Here is a 21,427-nt window from a genome sequence, read left to right on the forward strand (position 1 = left end):
TCATATCCCTGCCCAGAGGGAATGCATGTTTCAGGAATGTGGAGGAAACTCACATGAATTCAGAGATTCAAACCCCACAGGACGTCTCTGATGAGGATGCGCTGGTTTCTTATCATGGACTGGTGTGTCTATGGAAACAAATGGTAATAAGTAATAATAGAATTTGTGATGGTAAATTGAGGGGAAAAAAACACATCTGCCCACAAATCCAATTTTCAAGACAAAAAGCTGTAAACATGATGATGCATTAAATCATGGCGTCTCAGGTTGAATTGAATTGAATTGAATTCCACATGTGCACAGGAAATATCACCATCATCATCATCATCATCAGAACCTTTTCATTCAAAACATTTGATTAAAGAGGCATTTTCATTCCACATTCATGCTGCAGTGAATGATCACTGTCTGATTCTGGGATGAGTAAACCTGGGGGAAGAAGAGTTTACCTCTAAGCCTTTCCTCATCTCAACACCAGGGTTTTCACATTGTGTCAGTGAGGAGTGAGTCGAGTCCAGACATGCCCAGGCCTTGTGGAGATTTGTACAGGTATGCTGGGCAGATGTGTGTGTCCTCTGTTCCACTGACAGTCGTCTGCCCTTTGTCCTTCAGTCCCCCAGAGACAACCTTCTCTCTGACTGCACCTTCAAACATATGGTGTGAGTATTTTTTATTTTATTCTAGGCCTAAATGGATCTGTTGAACTGTTCAGTGGAACCCAACAGATTTAATACCATCATCCAATTACTATATAATACAATTATCATATTACTTTGATACAATAAGCTCACAATTTTCATAAATAATTAGGGTCGTGGTCAAGCTAATAAGCATCCCCTCAAAGCTGTAGCATTGTTAGCCAGAACACCAGCAGTGCCGTTAGTCTTATTGTAAAAAGAAAAATCCAATATACCATAAATCCTGTTGCTTCCTGACACAAACAGGATGTTGCTCGTTGTCTCTTTGTCTTCCTCTGGCCTCAGCGTCTGTTTACAGATAAAGGAGACAGTGACAGCACAAAGGAGCTCCACAGAATTTTCTTATTCTCTTCTCTTCTTTATTTATAGCTCAATTAAATAATTCTTCCTGGGAAAGGAATACATGGATCCTCTTCAGTAGATTTCCAGATGTTTTGCAGAATCTTTGCCAAGAAGTGCTGAAGCTTCGAGTGGAGCAGCACTTGTTGGCTCTTCCTTTAATCTGAGTGATTTGATCCTTCTCCCCCCTGTGACTTCACAGTGTTGTGTCTTTGACTTGACAGACGGGGAAAGGATCAAAATTGATGCATCAGAACCACAGATCCTGACTTCTTCTTTTTCTCTCTCTCTCTCTCTTTTTTATTAAACACATCCTTCTTCTTTATCAAAACCTGTCACTGATGTTTGCCACGCTGCAATAGCTGACTGACATTAGGTCAGAGATGTGTTGTGAAGTAGACATGAGCTGCTAGAGGTCTGGTATGTTCTTATCTTTCTATCTCCACAACCGCCCAAAATATCAACCAAAGTAACAGAGGTAAAGACTTAGAATAATCCTGTAAATAAATAAACGTCCATCCATCCTTTGAGTGTTGCAGGGAGCCGATACCACCTGATGGTCACCAGTCTATCAACAAACTCCACACTGAACCAGGGTTCAAACACAGAAGCTTACAGTGTTAACCACTGTACCACAATTTCATGGTTCATACTCTAACACATTTAGTGAAGATCAGCTTGTAAGAGCAGTTCAAGCAGTTGAAGAGCATTTATTTAAAGCGCTTTCTGCTGCTGTAAAGTTGGATAAATCATTACAAAGATGTTTACTGAGAGAGAAATGCACCTACAATGGAAATGTTAATGATTGAACTGGCTGGAAAACTATTTAAAGACATCTGATATGTTGTGGTGTAAGAGAGAAAACAACTCTGATAATTAAAGAATAACCTAATTTGTTAATTCCTGCATTAGCTGATCTACAGAAACTGATCTGTTAATGATGTTGAACTGTTGGTTGGACAAAAACAATGATATTTGATTGAATAAGTTAAGTGCCATAATAATGTGCAGATGACTCTATGGAGAAAACAACTGGCAGCTGCAGTGATATGACACCCATGGAAAAACAAAAAAGTGGCATTTGAAGCCTGCAGAGACGCAGTGGCACAGTGAACCAGAGTGAGAGCAGCTAGAGGGTCTCTTGTTGTTGTCCTGCCTTTGTTTGGTTGCCCTCCTCCTGCTGTCTTCAGCTCCATGGGAGAGCTGTGCCGGGCTTTACAGAGTGCAACTCTCAGCATCAATAATGGAGGGCTCACAGCACAGAGCACAGAAAGGACCGAGGCAGCGGGACAACTTAATGCCATTCAGATACTAATTAACTAATTGAAAGACGAAAGTCTCTAAATCTGGAAAGTACAAATAACTTATTATGCCTCTTTGTGTTCCTACAGAAAGTGCTCATCCGTTTCAAAATGAGGCGTAAAATCAAGTGTACAGTGAGTGTGAAATCTTGAGGCTCAGCCCGATATTTGTCAATGAGATCAATGCTCTCTTATTACTGACAGCCCATAAAGACTTGATTTGCTGCTTTCTGTTGGGATGTTTTTTTAAGTTTTTTTTTTTTTATTGGGAGGAGGAATTGTCGATGGTGAGTCAAGTCCATAAAGTCAATCACATGAAGCTGTAAAATGAGACGTAAGTCACATTCATAAGGGCCTGGAGCACAGGACGACAGGGAGAAGAGGGGAAAGATATAGAGCTGGGAGCTTCAGTGGAAAGAAATGGACTCCATTTTTGTAAAGTCCTCCTCTCCAGCTGTCAGCCCGCTCCCTATCCCATGGGGGGTTGCCACGGTGATAGGAGGCCACATGTCTTGGGGGCGTCGTTTTGGTCAAAGGACCCCATTGTTCTTGTGTTAAGCCGTCTTCACTATGCCCGTCTGCCAGGGACAGGGGACTCGGCCTCACACCCCTAATACACACACACACACACACACACACACACGAGCACACACTCTCTCTTTCTCTCCCCCCTCCTCCTCCCGCCCCCTCACACTCAGAAAACACACCCCACACCCACTTGTATTGAGGTGCAGCAGTTTGGCTGCACACTTAAGATGTTCCCAATTAAGTTTTAAAATCAAGACAAGGGAAGGAGCACAGCCACAACACCAGCAGCGATGGAGTTGGGGGGTGGGGGGGGAAGACACACACAAACCTCAAGGGCTCAGAAAGCACACAACAAGAAACCCTTTTCACGCAAATGAATGTGCATCTACTTAATTATTCCCTCTTTGTGTGATAACATCAGTTGTTCTTCTCCTCATAATTGATTAAGTTGTTGGGTGAATAGCTGCTTTTCCCTGCAGCTCCCGGCCGCCGCCACCAGATGGCAGCGTGGCCCCACTGCGTCAACACCCCACACTGCATTGCTGCTGGCTTTGTGATTCTGTCCATCCGTCTTCCATGGGAATACAAACGAGACCTTGGCGCGCACACGCAGTAGGAGTCACAAACCTCTGGTGTCCTTCAGCCAAGTTAACTCTGACTTGATGTAAAAGGAGGGAGTCAATTACCCAGTGATGGATAGATTACAGCCATGCATCATTCTGGAAGCCAATTTTCCTATGTGAACTGAATCTGAAACTCAATTTGTTACCGCTCTCTTCGTTCCTCCCTGACAGATGGATGGAGCCAGTAAAGAGGAGCTGATTTGAATCTGTAACTGGTGGAATCTGAGGTTAGAGGTCAATTTACTCCCAGACATTTGGCTGTGCTGGAAATGAAAATCAGAATTGTAATTTATGCAGCAATTCATTTGGTTATGGCTAAAGGTCCCGGTTAATGTGAGAGGAAAGCTGCTCTAACTGGAAGTGAAGTGACCACACAGCTGGAACATCACATTTTGTGGAGATAGCGGCTGTTTTATTATGTGGATGAGCTCCTAATGAATGAGTCTTAATCATCTATTTAAATGAACACAGTTTTGGTATGATGGCTGGCAACCAAAGTATTTATTTCATCAGTCTAGCAAGGTACAATTTCACATTTCAGGAAACTCACCAAGAACATCATCTCAATTTGAGTCAATGTGTAAGACAATTTCCAATTTGACTACAGTACCCTTATTCCTACTTTTAAAAGCTTGGAGGCAACAACAACTTGTATCGTTTCTCTGCGTGTCAACCGTCTCCATCACCGAAAGAAAACAAACAAAAAAACACTCCAGCTTCCTCAAATAAACAGAATTTCTTCAGCCTATTAATGTGATTTGTGTGTGTGGGGCACATTCTCCCTCCCCTCCCCCAGCCGTCTTCATCTATCCACAATGAGCAGATATTGATTCGGTGATGCTCGATTCAGTGACTTTGGAGAGGGAGACTGAAGATGCACTGTGATTACCAGCTGAGTGGTTGGATATTGATTAGGAGGTGGTCAACGGACATGACTGGGCTCTCAGTGTGTATCGACTAGGCTTGGTTACTGGTGGGAATGTGGCAACAAATTGCTGGTCAGCCCTAATAATTCAGACAGAACAAAAGCAATAATAATGTTAAACAATCAGCCCATCGAAGAAAAAGTATTCCGTTTAATCTAAAAGAAAACAGGGTGATTAGGTATGTATGCCGGTGTCATGAACACATCAGTTATGTCCCTTTAATCTCAGTTCACTCTGATGAACAGTGTCCCATGTGATCCATTTCAAGTCTCATGAAGCATCGTCCTGTGTCTCCACGGGGACGGAGGGGACAGCACTGAGGCGTCGGCCCCGGGTTTTCCTGCGGGCATCCTTACCGGAGTTGGGGGAGATCCAAGGCATCCAGGCGAGTCCTGCACTGATGCTGCTGCTGCCTGCTTCGCTCTGGTTCCTCAGGCTGCGGCGAACCGACCGCTGCCCTCTAGTGGCGACAGGTTTGAACACATCTTCAAAATTAAAGTCAGACTGCCAGGGGGCCAGATCCAAATTAGCCGTCCCCTCCTCTTCCTGGCAGCCAGAGCTCAGCCTGCTGTCGTCTTCGTGGCCGGCTGCTCGGCCCCCCCGTGCACTCTCCTCCACCTCGTGGCTCTTTGGGTGCTCCTCCGTCTGCTGCTCCCCCTGCTCCTGTAGGGCTGGGCCGCTGGCGGAGCTCCTCCTGGCCTGCTTGGCTTTTCTTTGTGTTACCTCTGCTGGCCGATTCAAAGTGTAGTCGAGTTCTTCCCTTGAAGGTGAGCAGGCCTTTAGCCCAGCGTGACATCCTGACTCTGAGTCTGTGCCGAGTCTATTGGCAGAAGTTGGTGCATCAGCTTCAATCACAGCTCCCTGTTCGGGTGCGGTGTGGGTGACGGGGGTTTCTCCTGACGCCTCAAGGCTTTGAGTGGTTTGGTCTTCACAGTGCTCCTCTGATTTTCCTTCGGTCTGGTCTTCAGACTCCTCGCTCAACGTGTCACAGTGAGCAACACTGACCTTCCTTTTCAGCTTTCTCCCTCTGACCCTCTGCTTTGGCGGAGGCCTCCTGCCTTTCCCTGTGGTGTTATCTGTGCTGGAGTTCAGAGATGTGACTAAAGGATTTTCCAAGGCATGCATCACAGTGAGGTCACCCGTCGCCTGTGTGTCTTCATCCGTCTCAGGGTTCAAGTGGGTCTCTGGATTTGAGGCTGTTGGGAAAAATAAAAACAGACATATTTATGACTACATTTTGAACCATTGTAAATAGTTGTAGATCACAATGATTTTCCCTCCAAAACACAACGAAGTTAAATCCATAGTGAACTGTTAATTGCCTTGGTGTGGTGTGCAGCTGGTGGAGGGACTCTGCTGCACAGCTGGAGACTGACTCATGAGAGACAGCCTCTCTGTGATGGGACTCAGCGCTGGGATCTTGGAGGCGTATACCCGGAAACCATACAGGGAGCGGTCCACGTCCCTGTTCCACCGCCGTGCTGCTGCCGAGGTCACCTGCGGAAACAATCTGCATCATGAGCAGGAGCCTTCTCTCTACTCAGAGTGTTTTATTAGCTGGTGAGTAGCGGTATCCACTTTGCATATGATGGAAGATGACTCAGGTTACTGATTCTCATCATCCTCAACAAGTGCAAAGTTATTGTGAGAATGATGAGAATTATTTGATTGGAGGATTTTAACCATCGCAGGTGAAAGCATCTGAGGAGAAAGCACACTCCCTTACATTCCTGACTAGGTTATTATGAACTATATTTATGATATATCACATTATTAACAATAGTAGATTCAATTTTATGTCCCTTAAGGGATGTATTTCTCTGGAGGAGTGAGGGTGACTTAAATATTGCATGTTACATTTTAATTTGCCATTTAATAATCAAAGCCCCACCTCAGTGACACCATTGCTTTTAATTAAATTTCATCTGCTCAGCATCCAAACCAAAGTTGGAAGGTTAATAGGAATTCATTTAGACGGATGCACAGCCCGGATGGAGTCTGTGTGTAGGGAAAAAAACAAACAAACTACAAAAGCTGTTAGAAGAGGCAGACACTACAAGCTGAGTAAATTGACTGTTGTAATGTGAGCCACAGTCAAGATAGCAACAGTTATCCAGGCTGCAGACTGCCTTCAAATAGCAGGTTCGATGCATTGGGGAATGTACTGTCAGCGATGAACGGCCACAGATTAATCTTGTCTGAACCGACTTCCAAAACACTAGTCTGGTGATGCTCCCCACTTTTATTATTGTCAGCGAATACCATAAAAACACTACACCCAGGAATGAATGTATCGCACTACCAAGGGTTATACTGCATGTATGATTCATCCTCTTCTTCTGTGCCACAGAGTTAAAGGGATACTTCACCCAAAATCAATAATTCACCAATTGTCTACTCTGTTTTTAGCCTTGTAGTAGTAGTAGTAGTAGCTCCCAGTGGCCTTGCAAGATTTACTGAGATGTTCTTCCATGAGCTACTACTACAACAAGCCAGACCTCTCTTTTCTGGAGAAAGGCCTGGTGAACGAGACTATTAATGTGATTAATGTGCGTCACAGAGTTCTCACAGTGAAATAAAAGTTTAACCATTTGAAACAGTAAAATATTTCCCTTTTCCAGTTCATGTTGAAGCTGTAGAGGGACCATCAGACTGTGGCGGAGAATGTCAACGTTAATTCCGTCTGTCTATCCATCCAAGTTTGTTTGTGACCCGTGTTTGAACGTCGACAGTGTGAGAGCCACTCAGGGGGTGAAAGGCAACACACACACACACACACACACACACACACACACACACACACACACACACACACACACACACACACACACACACACACACACACACACACACACACACACACACACACACACACACACACACACACACACACACACACACACACACACACACACACACACACACACACACACACACACACACACACACACACCCTTTAACTTGACTACATGTGTATAAATAAAATCAAACAGCGGGCTGACTCATGCACCACTTGGCTTTATGATTTACTTGAAGAATGAATTCCCTTTATTTTATCAACATGTGGTGAGCGATAAAAGACAAATCTGTGGTTATGTATATCATATCATATCATATCACATATCCACACAGATACTCAACTCCAGCAAAGTAAAGTGTGGTCAGATTGTACAGCCATCAGCTCCTGCCTACCTCCCACAAAGACAGGTCTGCAGATCCCTAGGTGAAGTGGTGTAAAGAGAAATCAAACGAGCAGACTCCACCGACTCACCTTCATCTTCCCGGCGGCCGACTTGGCAGCGGAGCGTGTCGACCTCTTCGCAGGTTCACTCTCCTCTGGTTGCTGGGGGAGCAAAGAATTGGCACCGGGATGTGTTACATTGAGGATGTCTGTGCCACTCTGTCTCACTCACAGACAGAGGATATCGTTGGATCTGATTAAGTTCAGAACCGGTGGAATTAAACAGTAGATTAGATAGCAGAATGTTATGACCCCTAAATTATTGAGAAAGACAATCTTGTCAGGTACACGGAGAATTGTGCAAGTGAGATCAAGCAGAGAGCAGTTTGTGTGAAGAACAGACCTTTCTCTTTCGGCTGCTGGAGCGGGCCGGAGCGTCACCCATGGATTCACACTCTGGTTCTGGCTGCTAACACAGACATGTAGAAGTTTTGTTGCATAAAATGGAAGTTTCATAGTATGAGTTTCTGTAGACAACAGAATTAATTTCCTCACTAACAAACCAAATCTATGTGGAGCAGGGTGTGGCTTAAAATATATCTTAGATGACCACTGACCCATCCATGTAATGTGGAATAATAAACAAAAAACAAAACACCTTTTTCCTGCAGCTGCTGGATCTGACTGGAGCTGGAGCTTCAACATCTGCTTCAGGCTGCTTCTCCTCTGGCAGTGAGGCCGGCCCATCCAGGACATCCACGGTGGAGGCTGGACTGGGTTTAACCTCAGACTCTGAGGAAAGGTCTACAGAATTAGGGCAGAGTGGGGTAAGATGAGTCACATTTCATATTCAGGATCACTACATCAAAACAATTACAGTTTTATTTCTAACTAATATATCTGCATATATTTCAGGATGTTGTGCATCCCTACAAACAAACAGAATGAGTGTAACATTTTGAAACAGCAGTGTAACGTTTTGAAATTATAGTGTGTCCAAAAAAAGTGGTCTCGACTTTATTGGTCCCCGGCTAAAATGGTGCACTTTCATGCAACGTTTTCTACCCCATGTTGTAGCTGATAGATACCACAACTCAGGTATGAAATAAATTTATAATTATCTCTTTTGGTCATCTACACAATTCTCATGAAACTTGTGATCAACTGAATTCACTTTCCAGAGTGAAAAACGTTTTTTGGGACATAAATATCTTATCATTTCATTTGGTTCTTACTTTCACAGGATTAGGGGTTAGGAAAAAATTGAGCATGTGACCAAATATTTAGCAAGGCATCATTTAATTATGCCTTGCACCTAAATATTTGGTCACATGCTCATTTTTTCTTAGGGTTTGCTAGCAACATGGGGTGGCTCAACTTGTCCCACTCTCCACTACAGCTGAAATAATAACTTAACCTAACACCATTATTTATTCTGTAAATTAGCATGGTAAACTAATCAGTAGGAAAATTACCAGAGAGAGAGAGAAGAGAGGATTGAAGACATGGGGAAAAAGGACAATAGAAAGGGAAAAAACACATTGTGGTGGTAGCTCACCCTTTTCTCCCTCAAAAAGAGACTCCTCCATGAAAGCAGCATTTAAATTCAAAGGCTGGGACTCTGACATAAATTCTGAAATTTGGGAACAGTGTGGGAAAAGCTGTTATCAGAGTTTAATTACAATTTACCAGAGACAATGAACTAGAGCATTCAGGATGAAACTGCAATAACCAACCTGTGCTTCCCATCGCTGCACAGTCAATCTCCTCCATTGAAGGGAAAACAATCTAGTATCAGAAAATAAAGAAAAACAATGCTGCAGTGCTCAGTGATGAATTTTAACATGTACTATTGAGATTTTCTAGACATACACTAGACATGATAGTGGGTCATATCATGGTTTTTATCAGTGAGGATAAATAAACAACACAACTTAGATACTGTATTTAACTTTAACATACATGTATACGAGGAAAAGCAGGGCTACTGTGTCAGGACATAGAACAAAAATCTGATCTGGTCTAATTTCCTGGATGTTTGTGGCCATGTGCTGCCAAACTGTCCAGGTTCTCTCACAGTTAACGATCAACACTGGAACTATTATATTCAATAAAAATCAAAATTGGCATCTTGTCTACCTTGTCAAACTTCTCTTCACCGTCCTCGCCCACGAGCTGCAAACTGCAGCGGCGAGAGAACGCAAATGTAGGAGAGGCGCCAAACATGGTGGGGCTGCTGAGGTCTGGCTGAGCCCCGTGTGTCTTGGATTCGCTCCTCTGCGGCGTCTTGAGCAGCGAGCGCAGTGTGCCTTGACCAGGTGTTGGCGCTCGGGCCGGTGTGGCCCCCTTCTGAAGCGGGGTGCTGGGGGGCAGGTTCTTGTCGAAGAACTCAGGTGAGAGCGGACCTCCAAAACGCACCTTCTTCCTCACCGAGGAAATCCCAGTGGACTCGCCCTCTCCTGGACAGAGAGGGAAATCTTGAATGAATGAGCCTGTTATAATACCAAATCTTTGGATCCGAGTTTCTTATGTCATCATAAAATTTGGCCCAAAGATTGAGGTCAGATTAATGAATTTTGTGTTTGAGTGTTTTTGTTTGAACTCCATGTAGAAAATGATGGATTGTGTACAAACAAAAGAAACGTTTTACAAGACCCTCGCTGCTGCCTTGCAAAACTGAAACTTTGGTCGATGTAAACTTTTCACTCCATTTTTGGAACTCCCCAGTGTCTCTGGAGTGTTTCTATGGCAACAAGTAGGTACTTAGTGATTTCCAGGGTTTCACAGACACAGTTGATCGACAAACAAATCCAACAGTTATGCAGAGTAAGAGGCAGATGACCTGTGTGTAAAGCTTTGCTTATGCTGAAATGGACTGGAGCGGAACGTCAACAAACCGTACATCTATTCTGTATTAACAAATGTGCATAGATCATCACAAAAACACTGCATAGACACTAGCTAAAATACATAATAATGTTCTCCAACACTGAAAAACTCAAAAGGTTGGTGGTGAATTTCCTGTGAACATGCAGGATGGACACTCTCCTGGTATGGAGCCTGGATACACAGCATCCGGCCTGGCCTCAAATGGCAAACTAAACTAGATAAAAGGCCAGCTACTCTAACGTGGCCACAGAGAACAGTGGGTTTACCTGTGGGCTTCTTCTCCAGCAGAGTAGAGACAGAGGGGATGTTGACAGGGGAGGCAGACTGAGCTGGTGAGGCTGCTGCAGGATCATCAGGTGGCAGCCGGCCGGGGCTCATGAGTTCAAAGACACCGTCCTGCAGGGAGAGAATCCATGAGATCCCCCATTCTGGTGGAAAGTACTTTGAGCAGCTTCACAAAACACTTTGTTAGGTACAGTAAGTTTTATAGAAATGTGTCTGAGGGTGCACTCACACTAGGGCCAGTTGTTCCGTACTGTGCTGAAGTACGAATCACCCCCTCCCTCCCCGGTCCCCCGCTGGCCCGCACTCACATTTTTCAAGAGAAGAGGTTTTTTCATTGAAACGGAGAACGCCCCGAACACCCTCTACACAAGACTCTCACAGGTCAGAGGAGCAGCCGCAGTAACAGGCTCATCTCCCTGACCTGCACAACAGGAAGAGACTCCTGCTGCTGCCATCAAAATGCACAAAGCCACTTGCTGGGCTATACACGTTTACTTGACGTTTATATCATATCATCATAGGTTATGTAAGCTGCTGGACAATTTGAATTTCCCTCCAGGGAATGAATAAAGTATTTTACTTCTTCTTCTTCATTACCCTGAGCCCCAGGGTGCTCAAGCACGGTTGCCTCCGACACATACGTCATCACGTTGATATAGAGGGATTATTTGTTTAGGGCTGTCCCGATTAATTGACCTAATCGATGACGTGAATACGTCGACACGTACAACACACCGTCGGGTTGTGAACACGTGCAGCAGAAGAACCGATACCACAGCAGCACCATGGTGATGAACGAGCGCCTGAAGCGACAATATCGCTGCGTTCATTCATCTCCGCATAGCGCTCTTTCATTTTTGGTCTTTTCATGTTTGAAACATGTGAATAAAGATTTTGTTGCAGCCAGGACATGCTGGAGGCCGACGTACGCTAGAGCTCCCTGCTCCCTGCTGACTGTTCACTGAATGTGAGTTTTTGAGTGTATGAACATTTGTTTAAATTCAATGAATAAAAACAATTCCTACACTAACTGTCCTAACATTGTACCCTAATAATTAAATGTTTGTTCTCTCATTTCAAGGGGAATTAGCGCTCTAAATAACAATTAATACACAGCAAAAGGCTTTTGAAAAAGAAAGTGCCTAATTTTTTTTTTAAATGGTAGCGAAACAAATGTATCCCGAGTTTCTCCTTTTTCTTCTTTGTGTTAACTCCTTTTCAAATCTTAACAGTCTCAGCCATTTTTTCTAATTACTGATCTCAACACATATTAACAAATGAGCTGCTTCAACACATCTTTTTCTAACCCCTTCCCTCTTCCGTCTTCTGTTTTGACTGTTTCTCCTCTCATCTCATCTAATCTCCGTGTGTGTGTGTGTGTGTGTGTGTATGTGTATATCTCACTGTCCGCTGTCCCTCTTCAGACCTGGAATTAACAAATCTCTCAGGTGATCTCAATAAGTGGAGCTTTATGTTCTCCACTGGGTGAACACAGCCACATTCAGGGTGCATTTTTAGATGATTCAGACCATATTTGGTGGTGGTCCAGGCCACATGTGGCCACATCAGGGCTCCAGAATAGCTTTTTTTTTTACTAGGAGCACAGTGGCCCCAAACTGAAAATTTTAGGAGCGCAACCAGAACATTTAGGGATGCACACTGTAAATCGACTTGGAAGGCACCCGTGCAAGTAGATGAAAAATTTACTTGCACTGTCTCAAATTTTAGGGGCAGTCTGGAGACCTGCAGCCACATGCTTTTGGAAATGTTAACACTAGAACGCCTTCTCCACTCTGACAGTCTAGTTAGTCCTAAGACAGTTCCACAGACACCCCAAAACAGTTTACTATTCCAAATGGAAACCTAATTTCAGCCTCACTCATACATGAGTAGCATCATGTGACCAAAGCTAGAAAAGCTTCGCCAGTTAAAACACAAACTGTCAAAATAAAATAATTATCAGTACTTTATAGGTTATAGGCCCAGGTCTGGATAGGACAGCAACTGGGTGTGAACCTGTCACACTCTTCAATGGAGATCCATTTCCCTTTGCTGCTTTAATTGTCTTTATTTAGTCCATTCATATGAACCCCCGTAGAAATGTTTTTTTTCTTCTTTTGCCATATAAGGTTCAGAAATTCAGAAAAAGAGATTTTGTTGCTGAGAATTAGATGAGACTGTCAATCCCACACTATCTGTATATCTATAGCTGTTCCGGTGAGGCCAAGAATGCAGTGCTTTACTGTAATGGAGGTGGCTGAATCTTGAATTTTAAAAATGTGCATTTCCAAAATTGTAAAACTCCATCATTAAATCCGATCCACTGACAAAGGGGAGTGATGAAGGAGTCTAGTATCATTTATTTTAGTAGTGTTGCTCTTTCAGATCCTACATTCACATCGCTTGATCAGATATTAATCTGATTCCCAGTTCACTCAGAGAAAGTGCACCTGTTTTAAATTGAAACATTTTTCTGTCTTGACCAGTTTTTTACGGCAACTACAATCAGCGCTGACCTCCATGATAAATCAACTGCCAGCCCTACAGCTGCTTCATAATAAAAGTCTACCAGTGGTCCTCTGGGGGAAGATGTGATTTCAAAATGGAAATGTTTTCAATACAGCTCTCATATGGCCAAACAAAGGCTGGTAAGATCAACTTGGGCTATTACATCTTAGATGAAAGCAAGAACTGCAATATAACAGAGTTATGGCTGTAGCCGATATCCAAGTACTCGAATACTTGCTCGGTTTGGGCGGCATCCGAGTGCCATTTCACCCCCCCTCTCCCTCCCTGAAGGGAAGGGATCGGTCTGGTCTTCAGGTCTTGGCAACCACCGTTTCATGCCACAGCCGCCTGCGGAGTGTGATGGTCCGTCGGCCGACACAGACAGGGCATCTCGGTCTCACTGTTTGTGCCGCAGCAGGATTTAATTTTAACTTGTCTAACACGACGCCTCTCTTCGACTCACAGCATAAAGGCTACATTAAAAACATTAAGGCCATCGCCGCCCGCTGTGAAATTGTTGTTGTGCGCCCCTCTCTGGTAAATAATTGTACCAGTTTTTGAAGATACACAGACAGATAGAAAAACGGCAAGGACCCGTCCACAAGGAGTACTCGAGAACTACTTTGAACATTCAGATAGTAAAATATGCCACTTGTTGCAGCCCTAAACAGTGTTTGACTAAATCTAGTGAAGGTTTGGCGCTCTCCGTTGCTTGCATGATCACACGTCGAGTACTTTCAACTTGACAACTGTTGGTTAAGATGGCAGACAGTCACCGTCTGGTCTTGCTCTCAGGCAGGACAATGATATCGTAGGTCTACGTAGTTACCAGCTGGTCTACTGCTGCACCTCACTACTGTCTGCCAGTACACGTTTTACTAACTTGTGTGCTGGGTTAGTTTAAGATACAAATATCAATTCATGTCGTTTCACTTTGTTAATTCAAGCCATGGGGATTTTTGTAATGCTACCAACTTTTTTCTGTGCGTGTGTGTGTGTGGGGGGATTAAGACCAGACCTGTTCTTCCTTAGTGGGGGTACAGGCCTGAAACGCATCATGTCGGGCTGGCGAAATAAGCCCAGCTTGGGCCTCGTCCACAGTCTTTCTGGATTGCAGTGGTCCTTGTGTCACTGGTTCGTCAGCCTCCTGTGGACATAATAAAGGAAATCCTGCTGCTTTCATTCTGCACTGCGACACCGCAAGAACACTTCTCTCATAGGAACAGAACATATTACATTTACCAAACTGCTCTTTTGGTGTGTTTGAGTGATATAGAATATTTAAAATCTGATTATGCTATTCACACAATAGGAGTAAAAGCTCCACGTTGAAAAACAAAGATGAAGAAAATGCATTAATAAATAAACCCCAGTACCCAGCACTTAAAATCAAACTTGCTTTGTGAGTGCTGTTTTTCTCTTTTCGGGTGCATGTAGTTGAAAAGACCTGTGTAGCACTGACATCTACCATTCATAGAGAAGTTAAAAATAATCAGCGGATTCAATGGAAGCCAAGTGCACAGAGGTAAAAACCTTTTAGTTAAATTATTTACAGCAGTCAAGTCAGAACATGGTCAGAGTGAGTGTACCTTCTGCTCCTTCAAATTGAAGTGGAGCATGGGAGCTCCGGCCTCTCTAATCTGCACCTCGCAGGCTTCCAGGGGGCCCAGGCACCTCCTCTTTTTGGGTGCGGGCGTCATCAGGGGTGGGTGGTTCTCCTTGGCTCCATCAATGTTGCTCCCGTCTGAGAAATAATATTACAAAAACATTCAAAAACAAATGAGACTTGGAGACATTTAGGCTGACTAAAAACATCACACGGAGTGAGCATTAATGCTGAAAAAAGGTCAAGACAGACTTGATCAAAAATAATAGACATACAGTCTCACTTCAGAAACAAAGACCTCAGAAAGCGGCTCATTTAATAGGCTGACCGAGCTTAAAAAGTAATGTCTGTTGTCGGAGTTCGGCCTTAACTGTGCTATGCATTAATCCACTGCTTTGAACGGTGCCTGCAGACATCATAAAGAAATCCTACTGGCATAGATCCTCTTCCAGAGATGAAACTATTAATCCTGTGGCAATGAGGCAGCCTCACCAGACAGATAATCTCTTGTCTTGATGCATCCTCCAATGTTTCTGTCCTGGCTTGGCATCGGATCACAGACCTCACTCTCCTCCTCATCCATCAAGCGCTGGAAGGAGGCCATCTTCTCCCGCAGCGTGGATGCGACCCGCGGAAGGAAGGGGCTTCTCCTGACATGCTGAGAGTTGACACAGCAAAGAAGGAGAAAAAAAAACAACCCAAACATATCTGTTCAGTGATGCAGATTGACAAGTCATACTCTTAGGAAATCACGGGAGTAGTATTAGTGGGAGGCAGCACCACATCATTACACAACCCTACATGATGAATTTGAGTGGGGGCCTGTACCCCCACTAAGCAAGAAGAGGTTTGGCCTTAATACTAAGAAGACACACTTCCAGGAATATTACGGTTTGCTATGAAGCACCTTGAGAATATTCTGTCATTACAATTCACACAAGGCAGTAAAAGAATTCTTTCCCTGAAGTGAATTATGACTGAAAAATGTATCTCTTTAGAATCAGACTCACCGCCTGCGGACTTGAGAATTGCTTTTCACGGTGGAAAAAATGACAAAAAGTCCACAGAAACTTCTTAAACCACTTTGGCAACATGATACCCTGCTCTGCTGTTCACGCTAGGCTCGCTGTGCTCCAAATACTCACAGCTCTGTCATCATCACATGGCTAAATGAAGATAAGACTCAGATCCTCCTAGTTCACCCAAAACATATCTTGAGAAATCTTACTCTTGCTAAACCAGGGCACCGGGCCTTTCAGACATTAAAACAAGACACATTGGTGTCAATGTAAATTCTGATCTCAACTAAAAAAAATCTTTTATCATTTGTGGAACATTACAATGGTGAGACCTCCACTAAGCCAGCAAGATGCTGAAAAGCTCATTCACACTTATTTACTGTAGAGCTCTGTGTACTGGCCAACAGCCATGTAGTTTAGCTGCACACCAACCCCAGTGTGTTCATAAAAACTTAAATGTTTCAACAACAACTCCTGTTGCACACAACTTATACTGCCATATTGACCAATCTTGCCATACAACACATCCCAAAGGTGGGTGACAATATAATATCTTGTGATTGGGATACTGTAAGCCAGGTGATTGCATTTAAAACAAAAGTCATATTATTTCTATGCATTTAGACAGTTGCACCTGTATTTGTATTTCACTGTTCTTACATCCAAGAACACAGTACTACCTTTTGTGCAATGTCAAGGACTGTTATCATGTAATCTATAGATTAAACGTTGATACAGCCCTTCACGTCAGAAGATACAATGATATTTTAATGTATTCATATTTTCTTACACCTCAATTAACTTATAAAAGTTATAAAAGTTCTTCTCGTAGTTTTTAAATGGCCTTTCCCCTCTTATGTCACAGAGTCCTAGCTTTAGGCTAGCTCACTGTCTGTGCCCCCAAAATATGGGACATTCTGCTGCTGAGTGTGTTGACTGAAAAACATATCTTTTTAATATCACCTTAGTTACCGCTGTCTGTCTAAATTTGTAATGCGAAATACATGCTCAGCTTTCATTCAAATCCATCATACCAGTCATTTGCGCTTGTGAGAAAATTCACTCCATCTGGCCTTTTAGTGCACACCTCCAGTGAGCTCAGGCAGATATCTTATGCAAGCTGCCTATTAAGAATCTGTGCTGACAGACAATATTGATAAAACCAAAAACACCAGAGCTTGTCTAGTGGTAATCCAACTAGAAGACATTCAAAACTGACATTTTGGAAAGTTTCATTATTTCTGTGGCAAACATTAAGTTTGCTGAGATCTGATACTGAACGAGGTTCTTCATTCTTTCTTAATCTATTGACATTTTAGATCTGTTTCCAATGGGATATTATTGAGTTCATTGAGAAACATGTGGAAATGCAATCAGGATTAACCAGCCACTGTGTGTGTGTGTGTGTGTGTGTGTGTGTGTGTGTGTGTGTCTACAATTCAGTCTAATCTATGAGAATAGAAAAAGATAACGGGCCACAGAGGTTTGCTGCTTTATCTCTCTCACTGTAGGTATTTATATTACATCGAAGCATTACCATCTTAACTTTGAAAAAAATTTACATCAGGAAATAAATACAGAAAGACTACTGCCTTATAATAGACACGTTGCACTACAGCAAACAGGACAACTACATAACTAGTTTAAAACATTGAATATTGACATTTTTACTAAATACCTCCAACTCACAGACTTGTTCTTTTACAACAATGTCAGTTTTTTGTGGGCTATCAACCAATTAATTGGCTATCAGTGTTTTCCTGCACCAAATATCATTATCCTATCAGCCTACACTCCAACATCATCAGTTCACCTGCAATAATTACCATATAATTGCAGACAGAGCAGAATCGCAAGCATGTTTGACAATAAATATAAATTTCATTTATAATTATTAAGTTAAATAGACTTTAAAATATAAATGCTTCAATGTGTGTGCCTATGCATTATTAAAGTTGATGAATTTGCTGCTGGGTTCAATGGGCTGATCCAGTTTCAACTCATCTCTAATTAACTGCTGAAGCATAAGGGAATCAGAGATATTTTGTTAAAGACAAAAGTTCAGTACATCAGTATCGTTCAGTATATATAAATAATATGTATGCACTAATTAATAACTGTATGTAGTTTTAGTAGTGACAGTCCTTGTGCGTCTCTGACAGAGTGATCATGTACAAAATCAAAATGACATGTCAGCTTCAATACTGATCACCAAACTACTCAAACGACATGACTGAGCTGCAAGATTTGCTAAACTACATCCTGAGATGCATCTCACCTCTGGGGTTTGATGGGATGGTGGAGTCTTCATTCTCTGTTGTGCAATGAAGCGAATCAGGGAGTTTGTTTCTGGGGAGCCCCGGGCACCAATACTGGACTGTCGCCTTGCCTTTATTTGTGCTAGACGAGACTTATCTAAAGGCAGAGGAGGAAGCATATGACTTGATTAACATTGAATAGAAACATTCTAGGCTTTTACTTAGGGCTATGTTTTATAAATCTGTGGTACTTAGGGGGAAACCTGTTGCTCTTTTGATAACAGTTTTGCCTGCAATATGGCTTGGTATAGTCATGTTTAAATCTAGAATTTAAACTAGAAATGTTTAAATCCTAATATTACAGATTTCAACAAACCCATCAACTATTTCTACAGCATTTCCCATGGCCTCTTCCTGCGGTGGCTGCATACAACAGAATAATACAAACTCTGTATGGGATGGTCTTAGTTGTTGAACAAGGACCAGTCCTCTCACCTTTGCGTTTTGATGATGTTGCTGGCGTAAAACTCTGGACAGAGATGCCAAACTGATGAGGTGTGAGCTTGGAGAAACTCAGGGGGTCTGAGGTGCCACCGAAAACAGGGGGGGCATCCTCTTCAGAGGGGGACAACATCTTCTCCCTCTGATCTCCCTCAGCGTCAGTCCTGCTCATCTCTGAGGTTGCCATCTGCATAGACAAGTTAAATGCTCATCAATACATTTTTTACAAACAAAAACACTGTATATCTGTCGTATACAACATGTAGCCTTTTGTACACTAGGCCTACCTCTTATTCTTATGTGTATACTTTTACTCAAACTCTTTCTATTTTATTCTTTTGCTTTTCTGTTTACACTGTGTGTGGATGCTTGCTGCTATGACACAATAATTCTTCAGCCTGGGATCAATAAAGTAGATGTAACCAAAAAGGACCTGTAACGTAACGTTACATTATCAACCATGCTAAGTAACGTTAGTTGAAACGTGATGGATAACAGCAGACGATTAGTCAGCTGCATTTCCACAGTATCCTCTGGCTTGGTGGCAAATACAGTGAATAACTATATGAATTCAACATTTTGCATGAACAAAAGTTCATGTTGAGTCCATAATGTTATAAGTGTGTGTCCTTGACTCGTTGTGTGTTGTTAGCTGGATGCTAAAGTAGTTAGCCTAATATCCCCCGTTAACGTAGGAAAACAACTCAAAACTTTACACATGGGCATCATAATAATTCAGTTACTAAATACACACAATGGACTGAATGCGTCTCTAACATCTGCCAGCTAACAGACGACAGCCAGGGACGTTACTGTCCAGGAGAAATAAAACTACATTTAGTTGTTTAACGATTGTCTCCTGATAGTGGACGTTAGCTCACAGCAACAGTAGTATTCATACGGAGTGACAGCAAGTTTATCACTTACCTGGTGTATGTAAGGTAAATGACAGGGAGTTGTGCTGTTAAAATATCTATAAAACGACTAAAATACCAGGTAAAAGGCATCAATTTCTCAATGCATGTTCATAAAAAATAAAAAACGTCATAAAAGAGCAGCAGAGGGTGATTCAAACCACGCTCCACGCAAGAGCCCGGCGGCGGCGGCACATAGATCGCTCCGCGGAAAAACGCTGCCACATTTGTAAGTATTTTTATACAACCATAAACGACGCTGTATACTTTGCAGACTTGTTCGATGATTCAAAAAGATAATATTTGAAACACCCGAACCCGTTCCGTTTAAAAACTGCCCATAATAAATGGGAAAGTGCATCGTTAGAAGGAACTAACTTCCGTATTTTTAAGGGCTTGAAAAGGGACCGGAACTAATTTAATATGAACTGGCCAATAGAAACGCTTGATAACAGACCATGTGATGTCCCACAGTCAAAGCAGCGGAGATGAATGGATAGTCCCTCCCCCTGCTTCCTCTGAGCACTATGAGCTGAACAGCAACTGCAGCGGACTTTATTCAGCTTACACAACTGGACTCAGAAAAACAGTGTCAGAAGTGGGCCCTGTACTGGCAGTAAATATGAAGAAAACAAACAGATACCAGGAAATCATGTAATCATTGAGTATATGCACTATAGGCTACCTAAATTACAACATAAAAAACTTAAGATGCTGAAGTGAATGCACTGAAGAAAAAGCTCTAAATGCATTTTTTAAACTCCAAAATGTAAATTTAAATATGTCATCAAATTTCTGATAGTGTTTTCCTGCTCATGCGCTGTAGCTATAGTGATGAGGGGTCCACTCAATCAGTTGTCACAGCTGCACCCTCTGGGAAAAAACACCCAGCAGAATTTCTACATGCAGAATACTGCAGATAGTAGCTACATTTTACATGTACAAAGAAAAACAACAACAAATGCCTGTCGAGCAGAACCAGGCTGATACCCATTGATGTTTAACATTCAAAGGAGAGTAGGCTACTCACATTTTTAAGCACCTTAAATCCAGCCCCCCAGACACTCTCCAGTCCAAAGCCCTCCAAGCCCAAGAGCTGAGCCCAGAAAAGAGTCCCCTTTGCCAGCGCTGCTTTCCAAACAGCCATCAGCGTAAACCACATTTTAACACAACGCAGACAAACCTATTGAAACACTGGAAAGTAGATGAGACTGTTATCAGTCCCTAAACAGAGATTATAAATTGGCAGAACGATTCTTAGCAGTCAGATAGAAAGCAGGGGCAGAACCTGACCAGGTCCAAGCTCAGCCACCAAACACTGGCAATCGAACAAGGACAACAAGAATCCATGGCAACTGAAAGAAAACAGAACATGTGGTCAGTGTTGGACAGGTGATACAGAGAGAGCTGCACACCCCTACAATATGAATCATTCAATTAAATAAGGGATGTTTACTTCCATTTCCCAACTGAGAATTCAGTGAGCTAAATTACATCTTTAAAAAGTGCATAATGCTCCAAGGAGATGGAGGAGAATGTGCTGTATGTTTTTCTAAACCTTCATACCAGTGAAGCAGCTTTGATTCAAATTAATTTTGTGTCGTCAAGTTACGTAAAGGACACCCAAGCATCCTTGGGTGTCTTGAAAGGCGCTATATAAATCAAAATTATTATTATTTATTTTTTTTATTTTTTTTACTTTATTGCTGTTATTCTGTATGTAGCCTAGTATTTTGTTATTGCCAACAAATTCTGAGTGGCTCTCACACTAAGCCATGCTTTCTTCCTTTTTTCCTCAGGTCCTGGAGTCTAAAATGACGTTTACATAGATAGATAGATAGATAGATAGAT

The 21,427-nt window shown here is 42.6% G+C and overlaps 1 protein-coding gene across 1 annotated transcript; it reads right to left on the reverse strand.

The window, feature by feature from the left end:
* Positions 1–4,389: 4,389 nt before the first annotated feature.
* cdca2 (cell division cycle associated 2) lies at positions 4,390–19,718 on the reverse strand. Its single transcript, XM_085787793.1, has 15 exons — positions 19,590–19,718; positions 18,657–18,849; positions 18,182–18,318; positions 15,377–15,542; positions 14,868–15,022; positions 14,297–14,425; positions 10,752–10,881; positions 9,736–10,055; positions 9,333–9,384; positions 9,155–9,229; positions 8,255–8,400; positions 8,000–8,065; positions 7,687–7,758; positions 5,738–5,912; positions 4,390–5,611 (listed from the first exon to the last, which is right to left on the reverse strand). Exons 2-15 carry the CDS (start codon positions 18,847–18,849, stop codon positions 4,686–4,688), a joined length of 2,742 nt encoding a protein of 913 aa, XP_085643919.1. The 5' UTR covers positions 19,590–19,718; the 3' UTR covers positions 4,390–4,685.
* Between the last annotated feature and the right edge of the window lie 1,709 nt (positions 19,719–21,427).

This window comes from Trachurus japonicus, chromosome 9, assembly GCF_045865225.1.
Source record: "Trachurus japonicus isolate A0001 chromosome 9, Traja_1.0".
NCBI classification, from domain to species: domain Eukaryota; kingdom Metazoa; phylum Chordata; class Actinopteri; order Carangiformes; family Carangidae; genus Trachurus; species Trachurus japonicus.

What these genes read in the sequence shown, in the direction of transcription:
- cdca2 (XM_085787793.1), bottom strand. Translation starts at nt 18,849, where the DNA reads ATGGCAACCTCAGAGATGAGCAGGACTGACGCTGAGGGAGATCAGAGG. An exon ending in TCTTTTTGAGGGAGAAAAGG is followed by an intron (nt 8,401 to 9,154) that starts GTGAGCTACCAC and finishes CTAATTCTGTAG; the next exon opens with ACCTTTCCTCAGAGTCTGAG. An exon ending in CCAGCAGCTGCAGGAAAAAG is followed by an intron (nt 8,066 to 8,254) that starts GTGTTTTGTTTT and finishes TGTCTGTGTTAG; the next exon opens with CAGCCAGAACCAGAGTGTGA.